This window comes from Cetorhinus maximus, chromosome 6 (genome assembly GCF_964194155.1).
Source record: "Cetorhinus maximus chromosome 6, sCetMax3.hap1.1, whole genome shotgun sequence".
NCBI classification, from domain to species: Eukaryota; Metazoa; Chordata; class Chondrichthyes; order Lamniformes; family Cetorhinidae; genus Cetorhinus; species Cetorhinus maximus.
The window spans coordinates 40,108,907-40,135,348 of record NC_135884.1 but is presented as its reverse complement, the minus strand read 5'-3'; the positions used below and the strand labels follow the sequence as shown (position 1 = coordinate 40,135,348).

At 45.7% G+C, this 26,442-nt stretch overlaps 1 protein-coding gene across 2 annotated transcripts in view; it reads right to left on the bottom strand.

The window, feature by feature from the left end:
• synpra (synaptoporin a) overlaps window positions 1-26,442 on the bottom strand; it is a 437,007-nt gene that overhangs the window by 67,029 nt on the left and 343,536 nt on the right. For both annotated transcript variants that reach the window (XM_078543648.1, XM_078543649.1), the window contains one exon: window positions 5,742-5,940. In XM_078543648.1, coding sequence (XP_078399774.1) covers window positions 5,742-5,940 — 199 coding nt within the window. The remainder of the gene's footprint in view (window positions 1-5,741; window positions 5,941-26,442) is intronic.

Below are 26,442 nucleotides of genomic sequence, written 5' to 3'. Positions count from 1 at the left end.
TTCGGCTCCTCGAACCTTCTCTGCCATTTGATAAGATCATGACTGATCTGATTATGGTCTCAACTCCACTTTCGTGTCAGCCCCTCATAACCCTTGACTCACTTGTTGATCAAAAATCTATCTAACTCAGCCTTGAATATATTCAATGACCCAGCACTCACTGCTCTCTGGGGAAGAGAATTCCACAGACTTCCATAGAAAAAAATCCTCCTAATCTCAGTCTTCAATGAGAGACCCCTAATTTTTAAATTGTGTCCCTTAGTTCAAGGCTCCCCCACAAAGGGAAACATCCTCTCAGCATCCACCCTGTCATGTCCCCTCAGGATCTTATATGCTTCAATAAGATAACCTCTCATTCTTCTAAACTCTAATGAGTATAGGCCCATCCTGCTGAACCTTTCCTCATAAGCTAAACTCTTCATCCCAGGACCTTCTCTGAACTACTTCTAATGCAATTATATCCTTTTTTAAGTAAGGTGACAAAAACTGTACAACAGGGAAGGATTTTCCCATCGTCAGGCAGGTGCGGCAGGTGGGCCTGGAAGCAGCCGTGCACTGGTCTGCCGCCCGTGGTTGGGCCCCAGGCTGGCTGGCAAATGAACAGCTAGCCAGCGTCAAACGCACGCTGATAACCTCAGCGCAGCCGGGGTGGGGGCTGGAGGAGCACGAGGATTGAAGTTTGCACGTGCGCGGTGGATGCGCTCAGTGAAAGCTCCCTGAAGGCACAGAGCTGCCTCAGGAGCTGAAGATTTCTAACATTAAAAATAAAGAAATCAAAAATAAGGAAAACATGTCCCCTCATGTGACTCTGTCAAATGAGCAGAGACATGTTAAAAATGAGTTTTAAAAATTTTTGGTTTTTTTTCATCACTGCTTGAAACCTCGTCCCGCCCGTGGATGAGATTTCGCAAAAAATGCAAAGGCCGCTTGGCCTATTCGCCCTCCCGCCAACCGTAAGGTTGGACAGGCAGGGAAAATTTCACTTTAATTAATTAATTAATGGGCTTAAGAGCCCCCTTAGTTGTTGGCGGGCACGCTGCCGACTCCCGCGCATGCCCACCGACAAAAATGTCACGCGAGTGCACGATGACGTCAGGACGCTCGCTCAACAGCATCGCGTGCTATTTCACGCTGGTGCGTGTCAGGCGCACGCCCGCATGCCAAGCTGAAAATCCTGGCCCAAATGTGGTCTCACTGAGGGCCTGTACAACTGTAACACTTCCCTACTTTTATATTCCATTCCCCTTGCAATAAAAGGCAACATGCTATTTGCCTTCCTATTCACTTGCTGCACCTGCATACTAATTTTTTGCGATTCATGTACCAAGACAGCCAGATCCCTCTGTACCGTAGAGTTCTGCAAATCTCTCTCCATTTAAATAATATCCAGCTTTTCTATTCTTCCCGCCAAAGTGGACAAGTTCACATTTTCTCACATTATACACCATCTGCCAATTTTTTGCCCACTCACTTAACCTGTCTATATCCCTTTGTAGACTCTTTATGTCCTCTTGACAACTTACTTTCCTACCTACCTTTCTGTCATCAGCAAATTTAGCTACCATACATTTGGTCCCTCCATCCAAGTCATTGATGTAGGTTGTAAATAGTTGAGGCCCAAGCACTGATTCCTGTGGCACTCTACTAGTTACAGCTAGCCAATGCCAATCCACAAATGACCCATTTATCCCCACTTTCTGCTTCCCGTTAGCTAAGCAATCCTCTATCCACATTAATTTGTTACCCCTTACACCATGTGCTCTTATTTTTGTGAAGTAACTTTTGACGTGGTACCTTAATGAATGCCTTTTGGAAATCCAAGAACACCACATCTATCAGTTTCCCTCTATCCACCTTGTTTGTTGTTTTCTCAAAAATCTCTAATAAATTAGTCAAGCAAGATTTCTCCTTCACAAAACCATGTTGACTCTGCCTGATTTTATTATGATTTTTTAAATGTCCTGCTATTACCTCCTTAATAATGGATTCTAGCATTTTTCCTATGACAGACGTTAGGCTAAATGGCCTATAGTTTCCTCTTTTCAGTTGACCTCCTTTCTTGAATAGAGGTGTCACATTTGCGATTTTGCCTCTGAACAATCAACTATGATTTCCACGGTTATTGATAAAACAGCAGGGAAGGCTTCAATGCACCACTTTGCTTCTTTAACTCATACCATAGAAGCTGGACTAAACTGCCCCAGCAGATATAGTTGAATTCTCTCATGTCTGAGCTCCTAGAGGTTGCAAACCATGAGCACTGCACGGGTCTATGATTGAATTAACTAAAGCTTCCATCCTCCCATATTGCAGCCAATGAGGGAAAACCTCATAGAATCAACAGAGTAGGAAAAAGAGCACTTCAGTCAGATACTGAGGACTCACCAGGGTAACAAATAGTGTACAGATATTGCTGTAACTTATCAAATCCATAATGCTATTTGAAACCATAGTGTGTGGAGAGCATTGCTTGGGTGGCTATTAAACATGAACTGACATTGATATCAATTTTGGTACTTGGGTAGATCCTGTTGTTTGTAGGATGGCAGGACTAAATTAAATTGTGCATAACTATTAATTCAGGAAAACACAGACTGTTAAGCTGAAGCATATTTTGACTATCTGCTGCAAAATGACTATTGCTGCAGGTAAACTTTAAACTGCTTTCACTTCCTCTTCATCATCCATGTTATTAGTTTTTGCTTCCTCGTCATGGCGAAGCCCCTCAAATGGAGCCTTTGTTGTTTTGTTTTCTCTGAGAACAAGGTAATATCAACATAAATGAACACACAGGGCACTCTGTGTGGTTTGTATAGGTCTCTGTGTTGTCAGACTGCTTGCCTAATATCCAATCATGGTTAAACCCGTAATTTCCTCCAATTAAACATTGGGAAGACTGAAGTTATCATCTTCAGCTCCCATCATCAATTCAATCCACCTCGCCATTGGCTACTACTTCAATCTCAGCATTCTATTCAACCATGAGCTGAGTTTCCAAACCGATAACCTCTCCATCAGAAAAATTGACCATTCCTACACCTGTAGCATCACTAGCCTCCACGCCTGCCTGAGCTCATCATCTGCTGCTGAAACCTTGATCCATCTTTTTTCACCTCTAGATTTGAATATTCCAGTGCTTTCCTAGCTGGCCTCTCATTCTTCACCTTCTGTAAACCAAAGAAGTACAAAAGATGAGAGACAGGGTAAGTTCAGCCTGCTCCAAATAGGCCCTTGATCCTTTCAGCATCATTATTTACAACATCTACCACACACCAGCAGCCATGTGATTTCCTAAAAACAGAAAAAAATGGATTAATAAAAAACAAAGGCCAATTCAGGGAGAAACAAATCTAGAAAATTCCTCTATGACTTCCTTAGGCAATCAACTAGTTCAAGAGAACACATTGTCCATGATTTGCATTGTTTATTTCGCCTACCTTTTGTCTTCTGTGATATCCGCTGCAGCCAGAAACTGGTCCAGTTCTCTTTACATCTAATCTCACTGTACAAGCCAATAGCTTGTTCCATTGGTCTACTATCCATCAGCACATTCCAAACTCTGCTGTCTGTATCCACTGCTGCACTACGTTCCTATATTGGCTCCTGGTACCCAAAATCTCAAATTTAATATACTCAGCATCATGATTAAATCCCTTCATTAATTTTTTCCATCCTAACTCTGTAACCTCCTCCAGTTCTGTAACAACAGTTCATATGCCACCCACCTTGACCAAAACTTCCCCCACGATGTTATGTTAAACAGTTAAGGTCAGGAAGTCACATTGATGTTTTAATGATGTCACACAGCCTAATTTGTACATATTCACAAGGCTTCCCATTTGATGCTGATAAAAGCCCTGGCCACCAGGAATTCTCCCTCAGGAGGACCAAGCAAACTCTGCAGCAGTACACAATGGACAGGATGAACTGAAATCTGACACAGATTTTCGCTACTGAGGCAAGTGGCTCGAGTCAGAAAATTTCCTGACTCAGCAGACCAGCCTAAGTGGAAATGCCTCCGCATTTTTAAAAAATTCATTCATGGGGTCTGAGCGTCGCTGGCTAGGCCAGCATTTATTGCCCACCCCTAATTGCCCTTGAGAAGGTGGTGTTGAGCTGCCTTCTTGAACCACTGCAGTCCATGCTAGGAAGGGGGTTATAGGATTTTGACCCGAACTTTGGCATGCACTTCACTCCAGGGGGATGCTAGATAGTGTTGGGCCATTGCTTCAGAAGCACAGGGTAGGCAGCAATGGGGGTGGCCAAGTGCTGAAGTGGACTAGTTTGATTCTCTGGGACTTCATCCCAGTTGTATGTGACATTTTAGGCCCTCTAGCCCTGCCCCTCTCATGCCCACCCACACTCCCCATTCCATCTGCATGCCAACTCATGTCAACTTATGGCACTTCCATGCCCATTCATCTAGTGTACAAATTGTACAGAATCAATGAGACATATAGTAACAATGGCATGTGTGGAACAGCTTAGAAAAAAAGCTCCATTTCCCAAATCATCTTTTGAAAATATACTCCTGTTCATACAACTCTATAGAAGTGTCAGTCAGACAGTCCATTGAAGTATCAGTAATAGAGGCTTCAAACACTTCATACCTCTTAACCTTGGCAAATAAACATTGAGACATTGACGAAGCGATCACAGAAAAAACACTTTTTATAGCCACATAAAGATGCCAATCATGAAAATCAACAGTTCTTTCCAGCTGTCAAAACAGAATTCCACTGAGATAATCCTTTTATGAGTCTGGGCTCTCAGCCAAGCATGCATATTGAGGCTTATCCCTTACCCTATGCCAGCAAAAATTGGGGATGCTGGGAATGGGGGCGGGGATCCTGGAATTGGGTCCTGCCCACCATTTTTACATGGGTCCGGAGTTGTTACGATTCTGCGAAAATCCAGGTCTCCATTTCCAGCTCCTACTGTCAGGTTCTTGAGTGGAAATGGGGTAGTAAGAAGACTAAAATTGCCCCAAAAACCCATCAACTGATCTTTCGTATAAATACAGAATACAAGTAAACTGAAGTATTTTAATACTTTCATCCCTAATACATTATGAAATTATATGACACAGTCATAATTTAAATGTATCCCCAAAGGCCTAAGGAATTAACCCTCATCTTTAGAAACAGGAATATATGGATCAAAAACAAAAATACCTGGAAAAACTCAGCAGGTCTGACAGCATCTGCGGAGAAGGATGCAGTTGACGTTTTGAGTCCGTATGACCCTTCATCAGAACTAAGACATATAGAAATGAGATGAAATATAAGCTGGTAGAAGGGGGTGGGACAGGAGAGCTCGATAGGGGGCCAGTGATAGGTGGAGGCCAAGAAGAGACTGCCAAAGATGTCACAGACAAAAGGACAAAGGGGTGTTGACGGTGGTGATATTATCCAAAGGATGTGCTAATGGGGACATTAAGGGAAGCCAGCAGGACAAGCTAGTGGCAGATGGCCTCGAAACATCAACTGTATTCTCTGCAGATGCTGTCAGACCTGCTGAGTTTTTCCAGGTATTTTTGTTTTTGTTCTAGATTTCCAGCATCCGCAGTATTTTGCTTTTATCTTAGGAATATATGGATGACTGGTTTACCTTAATTATTTGGTTCTTTGCACAGTCTCAGTGCTTTCTAAAATTTTGAAACAGGCTGAATAAACTCAACCTAACTCCAGGCTAGAAGAAAGAGAGACATTTTTAATAGCTAAGATGTATATACTACTTACAATCAGAGGGCCCCTATTGTTTTCACGATATTTATTCTGAAAGAAGATATAAACGACTGTAGCTGCGAGCGAGTAGAGGAAGGCAAAGACAGCAATGGTGACAAAGAACTCAGCAGATGAAGAGTAGTCGCCTATCAGAAACAGCCTCTCCTGCTTTTTTTCTTCACAGGTGGGCGCATCAAAATATACTTGGTGTAACCTGGAAGTACACATAAATATCATCATTAGGTACAGCATCGTTATGTTTTTGAATCTGAAGGTTTTTTTTTTAGTTACGCCCGTCAGAGGGCCATAAAATCTAGCCCAAGGTGTTACTTTTAAATTTGATATGCTTTTTTCCCTGTCGTTTTGTTGGTCTTTTCAGTGGAATAGTTATAACCATTAGCTAAATATTAGAGATTAGGAAGACCAGGTTTGGGGAGTTACAAAACGCTCTTAGGTTGAAAGCATGAAGCTGTAACCTGGAGAAGGGATGAAGTCAACCACCATAGATTATGGCATATGAGTCGACTTGGCATATAAGACGACCCTACTTTCCTGGTTTCAAAAACCATGTTGTTGCATATACTGAGCGTATATGTTGAACTCCCCACCCCCAACCTTTTCAGTCAAGCCATGCTATACTCGCATTCGTAGTCAGCCTCAATTTTTCGCCCCACAAATGCAAGTTTTTCTTACCTTATAACTGGGTGCAAGGGATTGAGCAGATTGTGCAAAGGTGCAGGAGAGTTTAATACACAGAGCAGAATCTGTGTGGCGATCAATGAAGCGAAATGAAAATTCCAACAAAACAAATGAAGTTTGAAGCTGGTTTCAAACTAAAAACTCATAACATTCGCTAACCTGTCAAATGACTGTGCTGCAGCAAAAAAATCTGGTGTTAGTGATAAACTGGTGTGAGAATGGAAGAAGGAATCCTCCCTGAAGAAGATGCCAAGACCAAATGTGCTATGGGAACAGGGACCAGCCACTGGACTGATCTTGAGAAGCATTTGTGGAAATGGGTCCTCAAGAATCATCAGAATGGTTTCATCGTCACCAGAAATGCAATGCATATATATGTACTTAAGTAGGCCAAATTAAACGCTGAGTCCAGCAAAAATTTCAGCCCAATGGTTTTAAATGAGCTTCTCCTTAAGTGCATCAATGCAATTCACCTCAACTACGTCATGTGGTAGCAAGTTCCGCATTTTCACCTCTCTGCATTGCAAGTGAGACATTTACAAACAGCTTTGAAAGATCTGAGGAGATTTGGAATTATAGAATACATTGGTCCAGATTTTGCATTAGCTGTGAATGAATGGTGCCCTTGCCAATGGAATTTCCATGGGGTTTTGCACTGGAAGTCAGAGTTATTAGATATCAAAATCAATGTGGCTCCCTCTACAAGGGATCTGGGACCTGTGTGAACAGGACATACAACAGGATGTCTCCATAACCATTCAAATTGAAGAATCCTTGAGACACAAATTGAGATTTTAACTCACTTAGAACCATTTACTTACAAAGTTAAAATTGGGCTCACAGAATCAAACCGGAAGTATAAGTTAGAATTTTTAATTCAATGGTAAAATATGTACAGAAAACTAGATAAAGGGAGGGAAAGGACAATGGGGTTAAAAGGGGACATAAAATAATTTTCTGTTAATTACATTTTTTAAAATGCTACAACAATAAATAAAATCTGAAGGACTAAGACTCCACACTTGTAAAAGTTAATTTTCAGTGCCAAACTGGTTGTTATCACTTGTTAAAACTTCACTTACTGTTGAATGGTCAAGACTTTCTGGTGCATTTAATGTGTATCTATCACATTAGTGCCCCAGCTTCATACCCTTTCATGTGTTTCATGCTGAGTTTCTTGGCAAGATACCAGTACAGCACAGCTCGCAGAGGACAACTTGGGACAGTAACTTCCCGATTTCTATGTTTAACTATGTGTGTGCAGACATTGAAAGTTGCCATCTGATTTACTCCTGAGTGGTGCTGAAGGTCTCACCATTATTTCTACTGTAAAATCCAGGCCATTATTATTTCTCCCAGTTTTTCACTTTAAATGCAAAGCCATTGTGAACAGATGTCACAATGGTTTTTATACAATGACTAATCCTTTGAGCAGTTAAGCTAATTACTGCACTATGTGATCCAATTTTATACTGGAAACATTTCTCTGCTCCGGAGAGGAAATTTCGTAAAACGGGGGATAATAATTAAACACAATAATCTCATTACACAGTGTGCCTTCATTAACTTGCAAAATATGACACGAAATATGTCTCATACAAAACCACAACATGAAGCAATTCATCAGCAACAGAACGTCGGAAAAATCAATATGAGAAGCCAGAGATTTCTCAAGCCGGGAGAGAGGTTTTGTTTTAACAGGAGGAAGGCCAGAATTTGGGTTAAATCCTGAATTGTTATGGGTTCCATCTCTTTGCATCCCACAGATGGCCAAGCATATTATTATGCCACACAAATGAGAGAAAGTCATCACATCATACATTTGCTCATTTATGGCTTTAACAACACTAGACCAGAGGCATCTGCTGAAATTCTCAGCAGAAGAAAGCTGAGGAATTTTAAAATATTGATCTATCTCCAAAAGCCCATAATGCTGCAGTAAAGTGCTTCACTGAACTGCATCCCTCCTTCGCCCCACCCAAGTGGGAGCTCCAGTAGAACTGAAAATGGCACAGGTACCTGCCAAAAATGTTTAAATGATCCTGACCCTAGAAACTTGGTTGTGGTCAGTGCCATAGGGACACATGGGCATACATTCTGCTCCACACCTGGTATCAGACGACACCAAGTATAACTCCAGCCTCATGTTGCTTTCCCACAGCTTAATTGCAGTGCAGAGTCAGTGCCCCATACTACTAGTATGACAGGAATACGTACAGATCATATTGTCTCTCAGGATAGCAACACCTGCGTGTCTCCCTGTCACTTGCTTCACACCAAATGCCTGTATATGTGGCAGTAAGGAGTTAGGGTCAGGACCATGCATCAGCAAAGGTTCATTGTGCTGCAATTCCATCTCAAAGCCTTGCTGCAATGAGATGAGGGCCATCTTAGTCATGAGAGACTCTTCTAGAGATACAACAATCAGTCACCTCATACATTCCTGTTACTCAAACAGAAGCCAGGAAACGCACTAGATTAGGATCAAGGTTCTTACTTCACACAATGGCAGCAATGTGATTTAACATGATAAGAGGCATGAGGCACACACATTATAAATATTATTGCATTAAAATTGTTCTGCATGTGACTTTGCTTTTGGAAATATCTGGAATTACATACATTGGGTAGCAAGAGTGGGATCTTTGCAAACTGCCTGAAGATAACCTTGTGGAAGGGAAGGGAACAGATGTAGATGGGATTATAAATGCATAGGCCAGAGATTGTAGTCGATTGAAGGTCTCATGCAAGAGTGCCATGAATTTCTGCAATAGATTGACGTCTACAGCTTCTTCAGACCAGTGCTACTCCTTTTCTTCATGCCCTCACTATTATGATATCTCCCTCCCACAGGGCCTCTGCAATAAGGACTCATGCAAAATTAAAAGAGTAAAGATTTGTTTGGAGTGTATTCAAAAAGACCCAGGGTTGTATAAACTCAGATTCTAAATAACTCTATTTATAAATGCAAGGGTCTCATTCCTGCTTTTGGTTTTACTATGCCAGCTGTAGCTAGGTTCATTAAATTAATCGAGATAGAAACTGGGATGAACACATGGAAGGTTGTCTTGAGCATACCAGACTAAACCCTTTCTAAGTAAAGCTTCTCATTTTTTTATACTTACAGATCATTGAAAGCTCATGAGACTATTTAATCAATTGCATGTGGATTAGAGGTACTGTTTTATTCATTATTTTCTCTGCTATTAATTGTCAAAAATATTTTGCAGATGAATTTTATGCTCATTAGGTATTGATAAAGGTGAGGCAGAGAGAATAATCTTCCAATTTGTGTGTACAGTGACAACATCAAACAGTCCCAGGTCAAGCTGTATGTGGGTAAGAGACAAAATAAAACTTGTTTTTAAGGGCCAATTTTCTGAACGCACAATTTTGGCTAGTAATTTCATCCACTTAGATATCGGGACATCATGATAGTGCTCCTCATGATTTTCATGTTAATTTAGTACACAGAAAGTCAGAGGGAATGTGCTCACACTTTCCCTCATGGTGAGTGTGCATTCAACAAATTGGCTCTCCGATGTTTAACGCAAGCTCAAAAAATACCTCTAGACCAGGATGCTCTTCCCTTTTTCCAAATCATTCTTCCATTTGTTCCACTTTTCTAATCAGCATTAATTATTGCCAAACTCTGGCTGCTGTGATCTGACATCCGGCAAACATGAATTAAGGCAGCTCTGTTTATTTTAGCAAAACCTTGAAATACTCAATGTTGAAGCACCTTCTCTTGCATTTCTCTTATGGCACTGCTCTACCTGCATCACACTGTGTTTGGCCTTTGCCACCAAGGTCATATATGGTTGAACATCAAACCCAAATGAGAAATCAAATTATTGTAAAATCTATACCTTTAAAGAAAATGGTTACTAAATGTATCAACGATCCAGTGCAACAATATTTAGGGGTCATTTAACCCGCAACAGTTTTCAGGTGGGCAGGATGGCGTGTAGCATGAGTACAGAACTTACAACTGTAAGCTTGAGACACAGGGTGTTTCTGCCTACTAGACCTCATCTGCATGTTGCTGCAAACTGGGCAGAAAGTTGCAGCTGGCCAGCAGGTGGAAGTGGATGTCCTGGTGCTCAGGAGCCACCAACCACCACAAAAAGGTTTGACAGCAAATACATAAATTGCAGGGAAGGGGTTGTGCGAGAGTACAGTACAAGCAAAAGGGAGAAGGCTGAAGCATCTAGAGGAGAAAGTTTTCCATTTACTTATTAGGGTCCCTCTGTCCTCCTGACCCATCTTCACCTGGTGGGAAAGCCATGATGACTTCCCTGCTCAGGACCGAGTAAAACTGCAATCAGGGCCCCATTGATGTAATGGGCCCTGATTTGCATTAATGTGTGAGACCTCCTCCTGCTCCCAGCAGGCATCCAGCCACCTAACTGCAATGAGCAATTAAAATGGAGGCCGATGGGATTCCAATGGGAATGGTGCAGTAAGGCCGAATGCACCATTTTAAAGGACCCTGGTCCTGATTCTGTTGGGTAGGATGTGTACATTCTCCCCTCTAGTGTTTACCTATTTTCAAAATCACAAATGTAGCTGGAAGCACAACCCCAAACCTTAGGTCTAGATATTCCAGTCAGCGACGCCTTTGAAGTTTTTACCGACCCGATGATACTGCCCATTTCTTCTGGGATCTTTCAATCTTGGCTGAAGCAGAAATGGGCAGCACAGTGTCTCCAGGGTAAGTCCAGCGAGTGTAGTAGATGGGGGAAGGAGAGGAGAGTGGCTGCCATAGTCAGGCAAGTTTTCAAACGTCCAAGTCTTTTAATGGTTGGGCTAAATAAATATTCCATGGAGGTGGGCGGGAGTCGGATCCTGAAGTGTGTGGCTCGCTGACTCCCATTCCCGCCGTTCCAGGATGCTGGATAATATGGCAGTCCAACAATTAGGAACCGCCAGTTGGGTTGCCAGTCCACAACGTTTCTGGAAGGTGACCTGTCTGCCCAATGGGGCTTAGCGGGAAGGAAATCAAGGCTCCAAGATGGCAGGCCGTGATCCGGAAGAAGGTCAGGGCCACTCATTTAAAGGGACACCTGGCACGGAACTGTGTCAGGTACACCAGGGGGTAGGTGTCTTCTGGAGAAGAAGATTTTGGTGCAGTGTATAAGTATTAACAAGCATTGACACAGGTGAGTTTGAATTTTTAATTCATTTAGTCTATTTTCACAGAGGGGCAAAAATTAAGGACCTTTGGCAGGTAAGACAAGGCCATGGCATACATTCTAAGCATAATCACAATGAAAATTGGGGAATATGGAGCTGCTGACTGATAGCCATCTTTCTCTCTGCGTAGGTGGCTGAGAGAAGGGAACCAGGTGATGGAAATGGAAGAAGGACCAGGATGGGCACAAGGTTCAGGATAAACTCCCCACGAGCCTCTTCCAGGCTGTAAACAACAGGTGGGAGGTACTTATGCCTGCTGATGGAAAGAGGAGACCTCCCAGTATGGCCAGAGCAGCCTGGTTGGGGGGATAGCAGAGGTCAGCAGATTTGGGGTCACCTGGAGAAACTGGACTCAATGTTGAAAGAGGCTCAATGATCTTTTAAGATCTGCAAGGGTGAATAAGTCTTCACTGTGGACATGAGCATACATAGAAGGTATATGTCTATCTGAGCAATGCCTTATGCATTACCCACAATTGTGAGGCAACATGATGCACCAATGACATTGATCGAGGCCCCGAGGCCGATGTAGGGGTGGTGTTGGGGGTTGGGAGAGAGGTGTGGAGGGTGAGGTGCAGAAAGCACAAAGGTTGTTGGCTGCTAATCATTGTGCAGCCTGTGGAATTGTCACTGTACATTGAAGCGTGAAGGAATGAGTGTACCTGAGAATCTAAAGCATCACACTGTCACACTTTATTGCAGGAGAAGAGGGCCCACAATGCCAGGAAGAGGAGCAGGATGGGAGGCTGCTGTCGACCTGGCCATCCTGACCCTGCTGGTGGAGGATGTTCTGGAGCTCACAGCAAGTGACTGGAGCCATTCAATTGGCAGAGGTGGGATGGTGAGATTGCAAGCAGCATTATCTACAGTTGAAAGAGAGAGGTGTTAAGAGGGCTAAGTTAGGGTGCATAATGCCTGCCAAGCTATTATGAATGACCCATTGATGGTTTATGCGTTCAAAGGCTTTGATAGAATTGAGGAGGAAACAGCGTTTGCATTCTAGAATTTGTTAAATGCTAACAGATAGCAATATCTCATTCTGCATGTAGTTGAAGTTTGTGTCTTCGTACACACCATGAGGTAGAGAATGGCCATAACCCTCCCTTTCATTTCTGTTTCCTGCACAGAAACCATCGACTGCTGTGTGGGACCCACACTAGCCTCCGAGGAGGAGGAAGCCTTAGATGATGCAGTGGCACATCCTCTCCCTGAACCAAGCACAGCGTAGATGCTGGTGCCTCAGCAGGGTTCTGTGCCTTGGAGCAAGGGGAAGCACAACCTGGTGAGGGCACTTCACAATTGCATGTGCAGCTGCCAGAGAGTGTGGTGGAGCAGGTCTTGGGCAGTTGGAGGAGTGTTCGAGGTGATCCAGAGATTGAGTCCCAGACAGATGATGAGTCTCTGGATCATCCAGCAAATGCTGGATGTCCAGTGCGAGGTGCATGGAGATTTGGCAGAAATACCAGAAGGGTTGTGTGTTCTGGCATGAGCTCTGGAGGTGTCCATCCAGACCATATGCACTGCGATCACTCGCTCTGCAGAGCACCAGGCTCCCTCCATGGACAGACTGGCAACTGTCTTGGAAAGCCAGACCCAGCAGATTGCAGAAGCAATCATGGGTATGCGCACTCGGATTCGGATCCTCATGGACTTCGCCGATGCTCCGGATCTTTCGGGCCTTCAGGAGCTTTGCCAGGGGCTCGCACTGTCTTCCATCAGGGGCCCAGAGCCAGGGCAACAGGGAGACTAGGAGCTTGGACACTCAGCCAGATCTGATCTCAGGATGACAGGGAGGCCCAATTGGTTCTCATGGCAAAGGTTGAGCAGCAGCTGCCACCATCTGGAAGTATCTCTCAGGGCACTTCTGATGGGGGCAGCCTCTCCCCAGCCCCTCCACCATTAGCAGAGTCACACTGGAGTGTCACAACAACAGAAGGGCCTGCTGCCACTCTGTAAGGAGACTTCCAACACTGTGGGGTCCTCAAGGCCTCACCTGCACAGAGCCCACCAAAGTCCTCCAGGGCAAGGGGGAAAAGGGATCAGCAGCCTCTCTCCACCGCAGCTGAATGCGAAGAGGGAAGAGATTGAGAAAGATTCCACAGTAAGCAGACATAGGCTCACATGGGTGCATTTAGATTTTGTTTCCTTGAGAAGGGCCCATTGTAAATAAACTACGTGTTTCATAGCCATCATGCAGAGGTCGAGTGGATCATTTCTAGTTTAAGAAAATGATGGGAGATGTGGTTCATGCAGAATATTATCTGAAGGTGAGTCAAGTTGCAACAATGGTTAATAAACAGTGACAGTGATTGTGTTGAAATGACGTTTGGAATGAGTTTTCAGTGGAAGTGGGATGAAAGAGATGCACTGTGAGTATAAGCAGTTCAGAGATCTCGACCGCATGACCGACTGGAGCTTCTGCATTATTAAGGCCTCAAGTGTATCACAGCCACCTATGCACTCCTGTGCAGGCCCTTGCACTTCATTGTCTAGTGGTTCTCTCACATCCCCATCTATTTCATCATCAGACACTTGACTGGTTCTGGTGGCTCTGCTTCTTCCAGGGCATCCCTCTCTGAAGCGCTAGGTTGTGCAGAATGCAGCCCGCAACGACCATCAGCAATACTCTGGATGGAGCGTGCTGCAGTGCTCCTCATGATCTATCCAGGCGTTAGAACTTTATCTTTAGGAGCCCAACTCTCTGCTCTATGATGGCCCTGGTTGTGCCATAGCTGTCATTGTACTGCTCTCTGTGTCTGTCCTCGGAACCCTCACTGGCATCAAGAGCCATTTCTTCAAACCCTTTTCACCCAGCAGCCATCCATCCAGGGCATCAGGTCCAGTAAACATATCTGGCACCTGTGAGTTCCTGAGAATGTAGGAGCTGTGGCTGCTGCCCAGGTACCTCGTGCAGACCTGCATAATTCCCTGATGGTGGTCACATACTAATTGCACATGTAGAGAGTGATGGCCCTTCCTGTTTGGAAATGTGCAGTACTGGCCTGCTGGGGACGTCATGTCGACATGTGTGCAGTTTATCAATCCCTGAACCTGGGGAAGCCTGCCATCGCCGCAGACCCTCTGGCTTGTTCAAATTGACTGCAGTGGTCCATGGGGAATGCAAATGCTGGCCTTGCTCTTTGGAACATTGAAGCAACAGTGAAGACCTTGATGCAGTGGTGAACTGCAGGCTGCGCTATTCCACTGAGATCTCCATATGTAGCCTGAAAAGATCAAGTTACAGAAATATTCGCCGCCACAGTGACCACAGAACGGAGTTGGGCCGGATAGACTGGAACCAAAGGTTGGTGGGAAAAACAGTAGCTGAACAATGGGCTACCTTCAAAGAGGAGATGGTTTGGGCAAGTCAAGGTATGTTCCCTCAAAAGGGAAAGGTAGGACAAACCAATACAGAGCTCCCTGGATGACAAAGGAAATAGAAATTAAGTTAAAGAAGAAAAAGTGCACTTAGAACAGGTGTCGGGCAGCAAATACAATTAAGAACCAAGCTGAATACAGAAGGTTCAGAAGGGATGTGATAAAGCAAGTACGGGAAGCAAAGACAGCTAACATAAAAGGAAATTCTATAAGCACACCAATAGTAAAAGGGTGGTAAAAGGAGTAGGGCCAAGTAGGAATCAAAAAGGGGATTTACACATAGAGGCAAGAGGCATGGCTGAGATGTTAAATGAATACTGTGCACCTGGTCTACGCTGGGCAACCCAAGCATTGTCGCTCATGCGGCAAGGCTGGTCATGTGGCGGCCAACTGCAGCGCCTCCCTCTGCAAGATCTGCAAACAGGAAGGGCACCAGACAAAAGACTGCAAACAGGCCAAGTGCTGCAACCTGTGTGGCGAGGCAAGTCACCTCTACAGGACCTGCCCCAAACGCTGCCGTACTTACGCACAGGCAGCCAAAGCCGACCAGGGGGAAGCAGAAGAAAGGTTCCGTGTCACTCCAACCACCAAGGCCCCCAGGGAGCTCAACGGGACAAAGGAGGACACAGAGAGAGACAAGGTGGAGAAAGAGATTGAGGCAACAGAGAGCCAATCAACAGCACTACCCCCTGAACCTTCCAGCCCTCAGGACAGCGAATCAATGGAGGAGGAGGAGGCAGCAGTGGAAAAGCAGCAGGGGGAGTGGCGGACGGTGAAGAACAAGAAAAGTAAGAGGGAGCGAAGAAGAAGCAAAGGCGTTTCCCAGAGAAGCGGCAAGAGGCGTCTCCCATCCGACACGGATGACAAGGGCAGCAGCTCTTCGGATGATGAAGTGCCAGAGCGGCACCGACAGAAGAGGCGGCAAAGCTCCAGGGCGTTGGAGGACGAGACACCCGAGCTCCAGAAAATTGGAGACAACAAGGAGACCAGCGCACCCCAACTTTGCCTGCAACCTGAGGAGGCCAGTGCACCACAGCCCCTGGAATCTGGGAGCAGTGAGGCAATCATCGCACCCCAGCTCCAGGAAGCCGGGAACAGCAACACCCCAGAGGGGGTGAGTTTTGGAGAAGCTTCTCCAGCAAAGGTCATCCCAAAACCCGCTCTCTACGTGAACCTCCAGATGCCACTGGAGCAGAACACGGCCAAGGAGATCTACCTCAGCCCATCCAAAGTGAAGGAATTTGAGCTCACTACGGGTATGAAGGAGCAGACTAAAGGTCTGGGACTCTCAGAGACAGTGGGTTTGGTAGGAGAATAAATGCTTTAAAATGGGTTTAAAGATTGTATCCATAAATGTGCGTAGCATTAAATCTACTACGCGATGTGTTGCGACCTTGGACTACCTAGCCAAGGTCAAAGCTGACCTGTTGTTTCTGCAGGAGTGTGCGATACCGCACCTCAGCTCCTACAGGCAATGGTCACGATGGTGGTCCCACGGGCCATCGATCTGGTCGGGCGGAAACGACTCTCGTTCCTCCGGCCTGGGTATTCTGCTGCGGGGAGGCAACTTCACCGTCTCCGAGGTCAAGGAGGTGGTGGGCGGGCGACTCCTGGTAGCAGACGTAATGTACAAGAACGCTCCACTCCGGTTAATTAACGTGTACGGCCCGGCACAAGGGGCTGAGCGGCTGGAGGTTTTTCAGCAGCTCCCACTGCTGCTGGCGACCTCCAGGCCGGTCATTCTGGGCGGGGACTTCAACTGCATCATCGATGCGGCTGGACGATCCGGCAGGGCCGGAAGCAGATTGGACGCTACGTCCAGATCCCTGATGGAAACAGTTAAGGATGCCAAGCTGCACGACGTCTTCAGCAACCCTGCAGACGGAGCGCAGCGTAGATACACCTGGTCGCGGCCAGACGGGTCCATTCGTTCCAGGATAGACTTCCTGTTTGTGTCCCGTGCATTCACAGTCAGATCCACCGAGGTCAAGCCGGTGTTCTTCTCTGACCACTGCCTCCTACTGGCGGACTGCCACTTGGAGGAAGACCTGAGGGTGGGCAGGGGGGCATGGAAGCTAAATGTGCAACTGCTGACCCCAGAGAACATTGAGGAGCTCAAGAGGGATTACAAAGGTTGGAGAACCGTGAAACCCCTCTTTGAGTCCCTGACACACTGGTGGGAAGTGATCAAGGGAAGCATCAAGAGGTTTTTCATCCGCAAAGGCACCCAGAAAGCTAGAAAGGAACAGAGGGAAATGTCCCGACTCCAGGAAAAGATGCAGAATCTGCTCCGGCTGCAGTCGATGGGGGTGGATGTCAAGGAGGAGCTCCAAGAGGTGAAGGGCCAGCAAGCCTCGCACTTTGCCTCGGAGGCCTCCAAGATCATCTTCCGTTCCAGAGTCCGCTCCGTGGAGCAGGATGAGACGTGCTCACGTTTCTTCTTCCAAAAGGTACACAGAGAGCGCTCTGTGATCAGCAGCCTGAAGGAAGAAGACGGCTCAGTAAAGTCATCACGGTCCGACATTCTGAGGATCAGCAAATCCTTTTATGCCGGTCTGTATGACGTGAAGCCCACGGACAGCACGGCCTCCCAGTCCTTCCTGTCCTCTATCACGGAGGTCTTAGACCACAGTACGCGGGAGAGCCTAGACAAACCGCTAACTCCTGACGAACTGACTAAGGCCCTCGAGTCCTTCGAGAAGAGTAAAACCCCCGGAAGCGACGGCCTGCCGGCGGAGTTGTATTCGGCTCTGTGGGACTTGATCGGCCCAGACCTGCTAGAAGTGTACGAGAGCATGCTCCTGGCCGGCAGCATGTCAGAATCCATGAGGAAAGGCATCATCACCCTCATCTACAAGCACAAGGGGGAAAGGGAGGAAATTAGAAATTGGCGACCCATTTCACTGTTGAATGTGGACTATAAGATTCTGTCCAAGGTCATCGCCAACCGGGTCAAATCCGCTCTGGAATTGGTGATTCACCCTGACCAGACCTGCTCTGTGCCAGGCAGGAAGATCTCTGACAGCCTGGCGCTGCTCAGGGATACGATTGCCTATGTACAGGACAGGGGTGTGGATACCTGCCTCATCAGCTTGGATCAGGAGAAGGCCTTTGACAGAATATCGCACACCTACATGGGGGATGTGCTCTCCAAAATGGGGTTTGGGGAGGGAATTCGAAATTGGATCCAACTGCTCTACACTAACATCAGTAGCGCAATCTCAATCAATGGGTGGGAAACAGATAGCTTTCCGATTAAATCTGGAGTCAGGCAGGGCTGTCCTCTCTCGCCTGTCCTTTTCGTGTGCTGCATAGAACCCTTTGCCGAGTCCATCAGGAAGGATCCGGGCATAAGAGGAGTGACGATCCCAGGCAGTGGAGGCACTCAGGTAAAAGCCTCCCTGTACATGGACGACGTCGCCGTCTTCTGCTCGGATCCGCTGTCGGTGCGCAGACTGATGCACGTCTGCGACCAGTTCGAACTGGCCTCGGGAGCCAAGGTAAATCGTGGGAAGAGCGAGGCCATGTTCTTTGGGAACTGGGCTGACCGATCCTTTGTCCCCTTCACTGTCAGGGCTGACGGCCTGAAGGTGCTGGGGATATGGTTCGGAGGGACCGGGGCATGCGTTAGAAACTGGAAGGAGCGAGTGGCTATGGTGAAAAGGAAACTGGGCATGTGGGAGCGACGCTCCCTCTCCATTGCGGGTAAGAACCTGGTCATCAGGTGTGAGGTACTCTCGCTGTTGCTGTACGTGGCGCAGGTCTGGCCCATTCCACACTCCTGCGCGATGGCGATCACTCGAGCCATCTTCCGCTTTATCTGGAGGTCGAAAATGGATCGTGTCTGCAGGGACGCGATGTACAAGCCTCTAGATAAAGGGGGAAAAAACGTGCCCAACATCGCCCTCATACTGATGGCCACCTTTGTGTGTGGCTGCATCAAGCGGTGCGTAGACCCTCAGTACGCAAACACCAAGTGTCACTACGTGCTGAGGTTCTACCTGTCCCCGGTGTTGCGAAGGATGGGTCTGGCCACGCTGCCGCGGAACGCTCCAAGTAGTTGGACCGTGCCGTACCACCTGTCCCTGGTGGAAAAATTTATGCAGAAAAACACCTTTGACCACAAGTCCATCAGGCAGTGGTCAGCACGTAACGTCCTAGAGGCCCTGAGGGAAAAGGAGAGGGTGGACCCTGTGGGATGGTTCCCCGAGCAGACTGTCAAAGTCATTTGGCAGAATGCCTCATCGCCAGAACTTTCCAACAAGCACCAAGACGTAGCTTGGCTGGTGGTGAGAAAGGCCCTCCCCGTCAGATCCTTCCTACACGCCAGGAGGCTCACCCCCTCTGCACGTTGCCCTCGAGGTGGCTGTGGTGGGGAAGAGACCGTTGTTCACCTCCTTGTGGATTGTGCCTTTGCAAAGAAAGTCGGAGAGGGATGCAGTGGTTGCTGTCGAGGTTCATCCCGAGCAGTTCTGTGACACAGGACTCTGTGCTCTACGGGCTGTTCCCAGGGACACACACCGAGACAAACATCGACTGCAGCTGGAGGATCATCAACTCGGTGAAAGAGGCGCTTTGGTCTGCCCGAAACTTGTTGGTCTTCCAGCACAAAGAGTTGTCCCCGACCGATTGTTGCAGACTGGCACAATCCAAAGTCCAGGACTACGTGCTGAGGGACGCACTAAAGCTTGGGGCAGCTGCCGCAAAGGCGCAATGGGGAAGGGTCGCTGTCTAAGACCTTTCTACCACAGCGCACCGAGAGACTGGGAACTGTTTAGAGCCCCTCGGGCTGTACAGATCAAAATGAAAGGCTGTAAATGATTGTAATATTGTTTGTACTGATGCACCTGGTGATACATTTTGTAAAAGTTTAACCTGGATTGTACCCTTGTAATGTTGTTTTTGAAATGGTTTTGAATGTGATTGAAGATAATTTATGAATAAAGTATATTTTTACAAAAAAAAAGAATACTGTGCATCTGTCTATACCTACATGACAGATGCTGCCCAGGCCATGGTGACAGAGGAGGAAACTCAGTCACTAGAAGGCCTTAAAATTGATAAGGAGGAGGTATTGGATAAGCTGTCAGTACTTAAAGTTGATAAGGCACTGGGATCGGATGAGATGCATCCAAGAATATTGAAGGGAGTGAGTGTGGGGATTGCAGAGGCACTGGCAATAATCTATCAATGTTCCCTGGATTGGGGGAGGTGCCAGAAGACTGGAGAATTGTTCAAAAAAGGTTGTTAGTTTAACTTTGGTAGTGGGGAAACTTCTAGAAACAATTATTCAGGATTGAATTAATAGTCACATGGGAAAATGTGGATTGATTTGGAACAGTCAGCATTGATTTGTTAAAGGAAAATTGTGTCTAACTAACTTACTGGAGTATTTTGAAGAAATAACAGAGATGGTTGATGATGGCAAGGCCGTTGATGTGGTGTATATGGACTTCCAAAAGGCATTCGATACAGTGCCACACAACAGACTTGTGGGGAAAATGATAGGTCATGGAATAAAAGGGGCAGTATCAAGGTGGATACAAAATTGGCTGAGGGATAGGAAACAGAGAGTATTTTTCAGGCTGGAAGAAGGTTTGTAGTGGAGTTCCCCAGGGGTCAGAATTGGGACCTTTGCTCATCCTGATATATATAAATGATCTAGATCTTGGTGTGCAGGGGTCAATTTCAAAGTTTGCAGACGACACAAAACTTGGGAGAATTGTAAACTGTGAGGAGGACAATGTAGAACTTCAAAAGGACATTGACACATTGGTGGAGTGGGCAGATAGGTGGCAGATGAAGTTCAATGCAGAGAAGTGTGAGGTGATACATTTTGGTGCAAAGAACATGGAGAGACAGTATAAAATAAAGGATACTATTCTAAAGGGTGTGCAGGGGCAGAGAGACCTGAGTGTATATGTACATAAGTCATTAAAGGTGGCAGGACAGGTAAAGAGAGGTGTTTCTAAAGCACACAGTATTCTAGGTTTCATTAATAAGGACATAGAGTACATGAGCAGCGAGGTTATGATGAACTTATATGAGACACTGGTTAGGCCTCAGCTGGAATATTGTGTACAGTTCTGGGTGTCACACTATAGGGAGGATGTGAAGGCATTGGAGAGAGTGCAGAAGAGGTTTACGGGATTGGCTCCAGGGGTGAGACGCTTCAGTTATGAGGAAAGATTGGAGAAGTTGGAACTGTTTTCCTTGGAGAGGAGAAGGCTAAGAGGAGACTTGATAAAAGTTTTCAAAATCACGAGGGGTCTAGACAGAGTAGATATGGAGAAACTGTTCCCGCTTGTAAACAGATTGAGAACTAGAGGGCACAGTTTTAAAGTGTTTTTCAAAAGAAGCAAATGCGAGGTGAGAAAAAACTTTTTCACACAGCAAGTAGTTGGGTTTGGAATGTACTACCTGGAAGTGTGGTGGAGGCAGGTTCAACTGAGGCATTCAAAAGGGCATTGGATGATTATCTAAATAGGAACAATGTGCAAAGTTATGGGGAGAAAGCAGGAGATTGGCACTAAGTTAAAATGCCCAGAGAGCCGGTGCAGACATGATCGGCTGAATGGCCTCCTTCCACACTGTAACAATTCTGTGATTCTATGATTCTATGACCTTCACAGCCACTGGTATTGGATGACCACTCACGCAGTTGTAAGTGATGTCCCCAGCCAGCATCTCACATAGAGATGCTCTTGACAGCCTGAGTCTCCTCAGCCTGTGTCTCAGATATTTGAAGGTAACTCATTCTCACCCTGCGTACCTGACTGGGAGAATAAGCCCTTGTCCCACACCTCTGTGGTTGCGGCATCCTGCCCTCAGAAGCCCATTGCTCCTCCGCATGTTGGGCACCCTCATGCACCTCTAGTACCTCCTGCCCCTGACCATTTGGCCTTCTCCCCCTCCTTCTCAATCTCCTCCTTCTCCTCCTCTCCTCCTTACCGGAGAATGTGTCTCCCATGGAGACTGCTATCCCCATGTTGATCACAGCACAAAGGCTGCAGGGCAGATGAGGCATTAGGAACACAAGTCTGCACTCAACTTTCAGGATTGAAACACCTATAGGTGACACTGAATAGACACCTTCCAAGAATAACTTGACACAACTCATAGCAGGCTAGACAGCCAAAGTCAAACACTGAACTCAACTGCAGCTTTTAAACCCGCCCTGGCAGGCAACCATGGAAAAAAACAAATTTCCCACCTAGTGTTTTCCCCACACTCTGATCATGCTACTGTATTCAGAACGTATTATTACAGTCGACTGGATTGCTCATGAGCTCACATACCTATTAGCTGACTCTTTAAATATGGTGGGTGGACTCCCACTTCCTAGGGCTGCCTACCAACCGTATTATTGCTTCCCTGCGTGATGACATCAGGAACGTGACCCACCATCATTGCACCGGATATTGCATCACCACGGGTGCGAAGCTGTCCTGTTTTCGGAGCATATTATTCAGCCCAATGAGTGTGGGTTAGTGAATGGGTGAGTGATTGGCTGGGCTGGTGGGTGAGGGGGGAGGGTGGCGAGATAGGATAGGTGGGTAGGTGGGTGAGTTGGTAGCCAGTTGAGTGTACTCTGGTGGCCGGGGTTGGGGGGAAGTGTTTGGGGGGGTGGTTGGGTCTGGTCGGGGGTAGTCGGGTTGGGTCATGGGGGCAGTTGGGCAGTTGGGGAGGAGGCAGGACGGGTTGGGGGGGTGGGGGTGTTCAGGTAGTTGGGGGGTAGTCTGGTCTTGTCAGGGAGGTTGTCAGGTGATCGGGGTGGGTAGTTGGGTTGGGTCGGTGGGTAGTCGGGTGGTCAGAGGATAAATTAGGAGGTTGTGGGGGGTGATTGGGGTGTTGGTTGTGATGTTTGGTTGAGAAACAGCTGTTATAACAGGTATTAAACTGTATAACATTTCCAGGATAAGTATCCAGGTAAGTCCCATGTGTCTGACCAAAGCCTCTGCCCTAAGCTCAAGGTCGGAGATATTCATGGAGGGTCCCGGCAGCAGGGAATCAACCCATTGAAAGTTTAAACTTCCTAAGCAATTCCCACATATGTATTTGGGTCAAGACTTCCACAGGGTCCTGACGTGCATCTCCCGTTGTCCATCCCATTTCCGATGATGCAGCGATAGGAAGATTTAGTCCACTGGGTTTTGAAAAGTAAAGCAATTATAAAAAGAATATACGATTCTATGGAATGATAACTAGATACATTTACAAATTCTTACAATTGCAGTATTTAGGCATAATCGGTTGCTTGTAAGATTTGTCCAACGGAGAATACATTTAAAAGAACAAAAAAGCAAATGATATAGAGACATTTATTTGGTATCTATTCAGTATCCTCCTGCAATTACATTCTTCATAAGCTATTCCTTGTCTTCCCTTCTCTCCAAAATTGAGAAAAAGGAAATGACACATGCTTCATCAATTCATCGTTCTTGTACATTCCATCTATCCCTATTGCCATACAAAATATTGCCTCAAAGTCCTGTTTATGACTGTGTTTCATGAACCTTTGAGGAAAGACAGTGTTTTAAAAAGTGCTGCAGTAAAATTAAATTGAGAATGGAAGCTGAGTTATGAGAAAGGTTTTTTTACTATGAGCATCTTTTGAATACTTCAGAGCAATTCTAACCATCAGAGAATGTTACTTTATTTCAGTTGACTTTATTTTTCTTTCTATTTTTGTTTTTCTACACATTTAGACAGTGACTACAAACGACTGCAAGAACTGGCTTTAAGAGGCTTCTGAGGTGGGTAGTTAGAGGGAATTGAATGTACATCAGCAGATACAATCTTTAGCATAGGGTATTCAAACTTCTGTTGCATCTGTATCTATGAAGGACAAGCTATCATACATGATGTTATTATTTTTACAACTGGATAGTGTAAACAGTACAATACAAGGTGAGATTCCCAGTACTGAGTTTGCTGAACAAGAGAACTGATGCTGTGGTATTGTTACCTTCCTGCAACATACATTTCTGTCCAGCGAGACAATACAAGAGGGTATAATTTTTTGTCTTTGCCACATGGGCAGTAACCTGGCAGAGCAGATCACTCAGCAACAGAGGTTGCCCAATTTTCAGCCTATTGAAATCTATGGGATGGCAATTGGATAATTTCTCTAACACATGGGTAATCCACTCCTCCAAATTACCATCCATGCAATGAAGATGAAAAATTACCCGCAGGAATCATGCCTTGCAAAATTTATTCTTACATATTAATTCAGCTTCCTCCCACTGGGGTTTAGTTGGTTCTCATGTACCAGCCCTACAGACATAACAGCAAGTTAGTATCAAAAAATAAATCTGTGTTGCTGCCAGCAATTTTAGCTTTTATCTTGGATTCATTTTCTGTTTTTAGTTTTTTCAGTAACACTTCCTTATATTAACCATTTAATAATTCATGTTTTATATGCAACATTTATCATAGCTGGCATTAAAGTAAACAGCAACACATTAAATGAAGGCTTTGGTCTTGTGTTGGATAAATAAACACTTTGAACCAGTTGGCTTTTCCACCTAAAGTGATAAATCATAGGCAGACAGTTACAAATCATCTTCTAAAAGTAGCATGCCTGATAACAGGACACCAATTTTTGTGGAACAGTCTGCTTCAGGCACTGATGCAGGTTACATTCTTAATGCAATTTCAGTTAAGTGATGTCTCTGTAAAACTAAGTAATATACTATCTCAGTCAGATTTGAACTGACTTATGCATTTTGGTTCTTCTGGCCAGAACTGTAAAAATTAATTCTCAGAGTCTGCCAAATCAACTGTAAAATAAATCTATTCCCAAAAGATTCATAAAATATTATGAAGCAAATCATAACATATCTTGGAATTAATGACTTAGGGATATCTACATGCAGAAACATTCTCACTACTAGCCTGACAGTATGTCCAACAGGTCAATGTGATGAGCCTAATGTATGGGTGAAGGGAGTTAGCGTGTTTTCCGCTTTTATGTCCTAGCTTGCTTCTTATTTTCAGCCAACATGGCAGTAATGTGAAAAAGAGAGCCAGATGTGTAAGTCTCTCCCCGTCAGTATGCAGTTTCTCCATCGGCAAGCCCTCAGATGGGCATCCTCGTGACGGCGCATGGAAACTGGGTCCCTTGCATCCCCAGGCTAAAGCTTCAGAGAATCTCAAAGGTAGTTTGGCCCCCAGGCATGCAGTGTGCAGGCCCACTGGCACGTGGACACATCCTGGTACTCATGAACCAAAATCCCAGCAATGGCAAAGTAGCTTCACTGCCTTGTGGATAACTCGGGAGAGTTGAAGGCTAAGGGAGTAAACTCTGACAAAAAAATCAGGAGTGCAGCCCAAAGGCAGACTGATGTCTAAATATGCCATCTTTCCCTCACCTCCTGCAACAAAGCCGTTGCCAAATGTAATGCTTTGCATTCCTTTGGACTCAATCGAGAGGTGAACCCAGGTATTTGGGCCCCCAAGGATCTCCATAAATTTTGCCCAGGCCTGCTCATGCTCTGGAGAGGACATTCTAGTTTTGCTGCAGAGCATTAATACAACACGAGAGATAGCAGGAGTGAATTATAAACCCAACTCGATTGGCATAGAGAATGGTTGGCATGGGCTGTCTTGGACGGTGGGGGGGGAACCATCCTGACCCACTGGTCAGCCACCGTCCCCCTCAAGTTGGGCAGCCCCTGACTAGTAAGGTGCTGACCCACCACAACCCATCTTTCTTCAACGGGTGCTTAGAGCTTAGAGTCTCTGCTCAACAAGTAGACTGGATCCATTGCAACAGACAAACAAATGAAAAAAAACAAAAAGAAGATGGCAACTCTTCGATTGGAACATCAGGGCCATGTGCCCAAAGACGACTTGCAGCTGGTCGATAACATGTGCAAGACATGTGATCAACAAGGATCTTGATAGGCTGAAGATCGATATAGCCTCCCTATAAGACAACAGGCTCGCTGAGAGCAGGTCACTGAAAGGAACGTTTATCTAGCTGGGGCGAGTTCAGAGGAAACGCGTGAGCAAGGTGCACGCTTTGCTGTAAGGAACTCACTACTCTCTGCAGTATAGTGTGTTAATAGAATGGTTATGGTAATGAGTGACGTAGATCATGATGTAATAGTGACATCAGCAGTCACGTGCTAGAGACTTGGTATGGCAGAAGGAATAGCCTGCACTCAAGAGGGATGTACCAAACTTGTAGCTCATCATGTATATAGTGTAAATAAACCAGTTTGAAATAACTATCTGAGTCAAACTACTCTTACTCCAGATAGGATAGGCCATGCAACCAGTGTACTAAGCATGGTAGCAACGGTGGTGACACCAATCTAAGGAATCATTGGTGCCATTAACGGAACACCCATGGCGCGAAACTGGGACAAAACCTGATCAAAGCAACAATCTGCAAACCTATGTAGGAAGGAGGCAAAAAGGAAAGCGGTAGCAA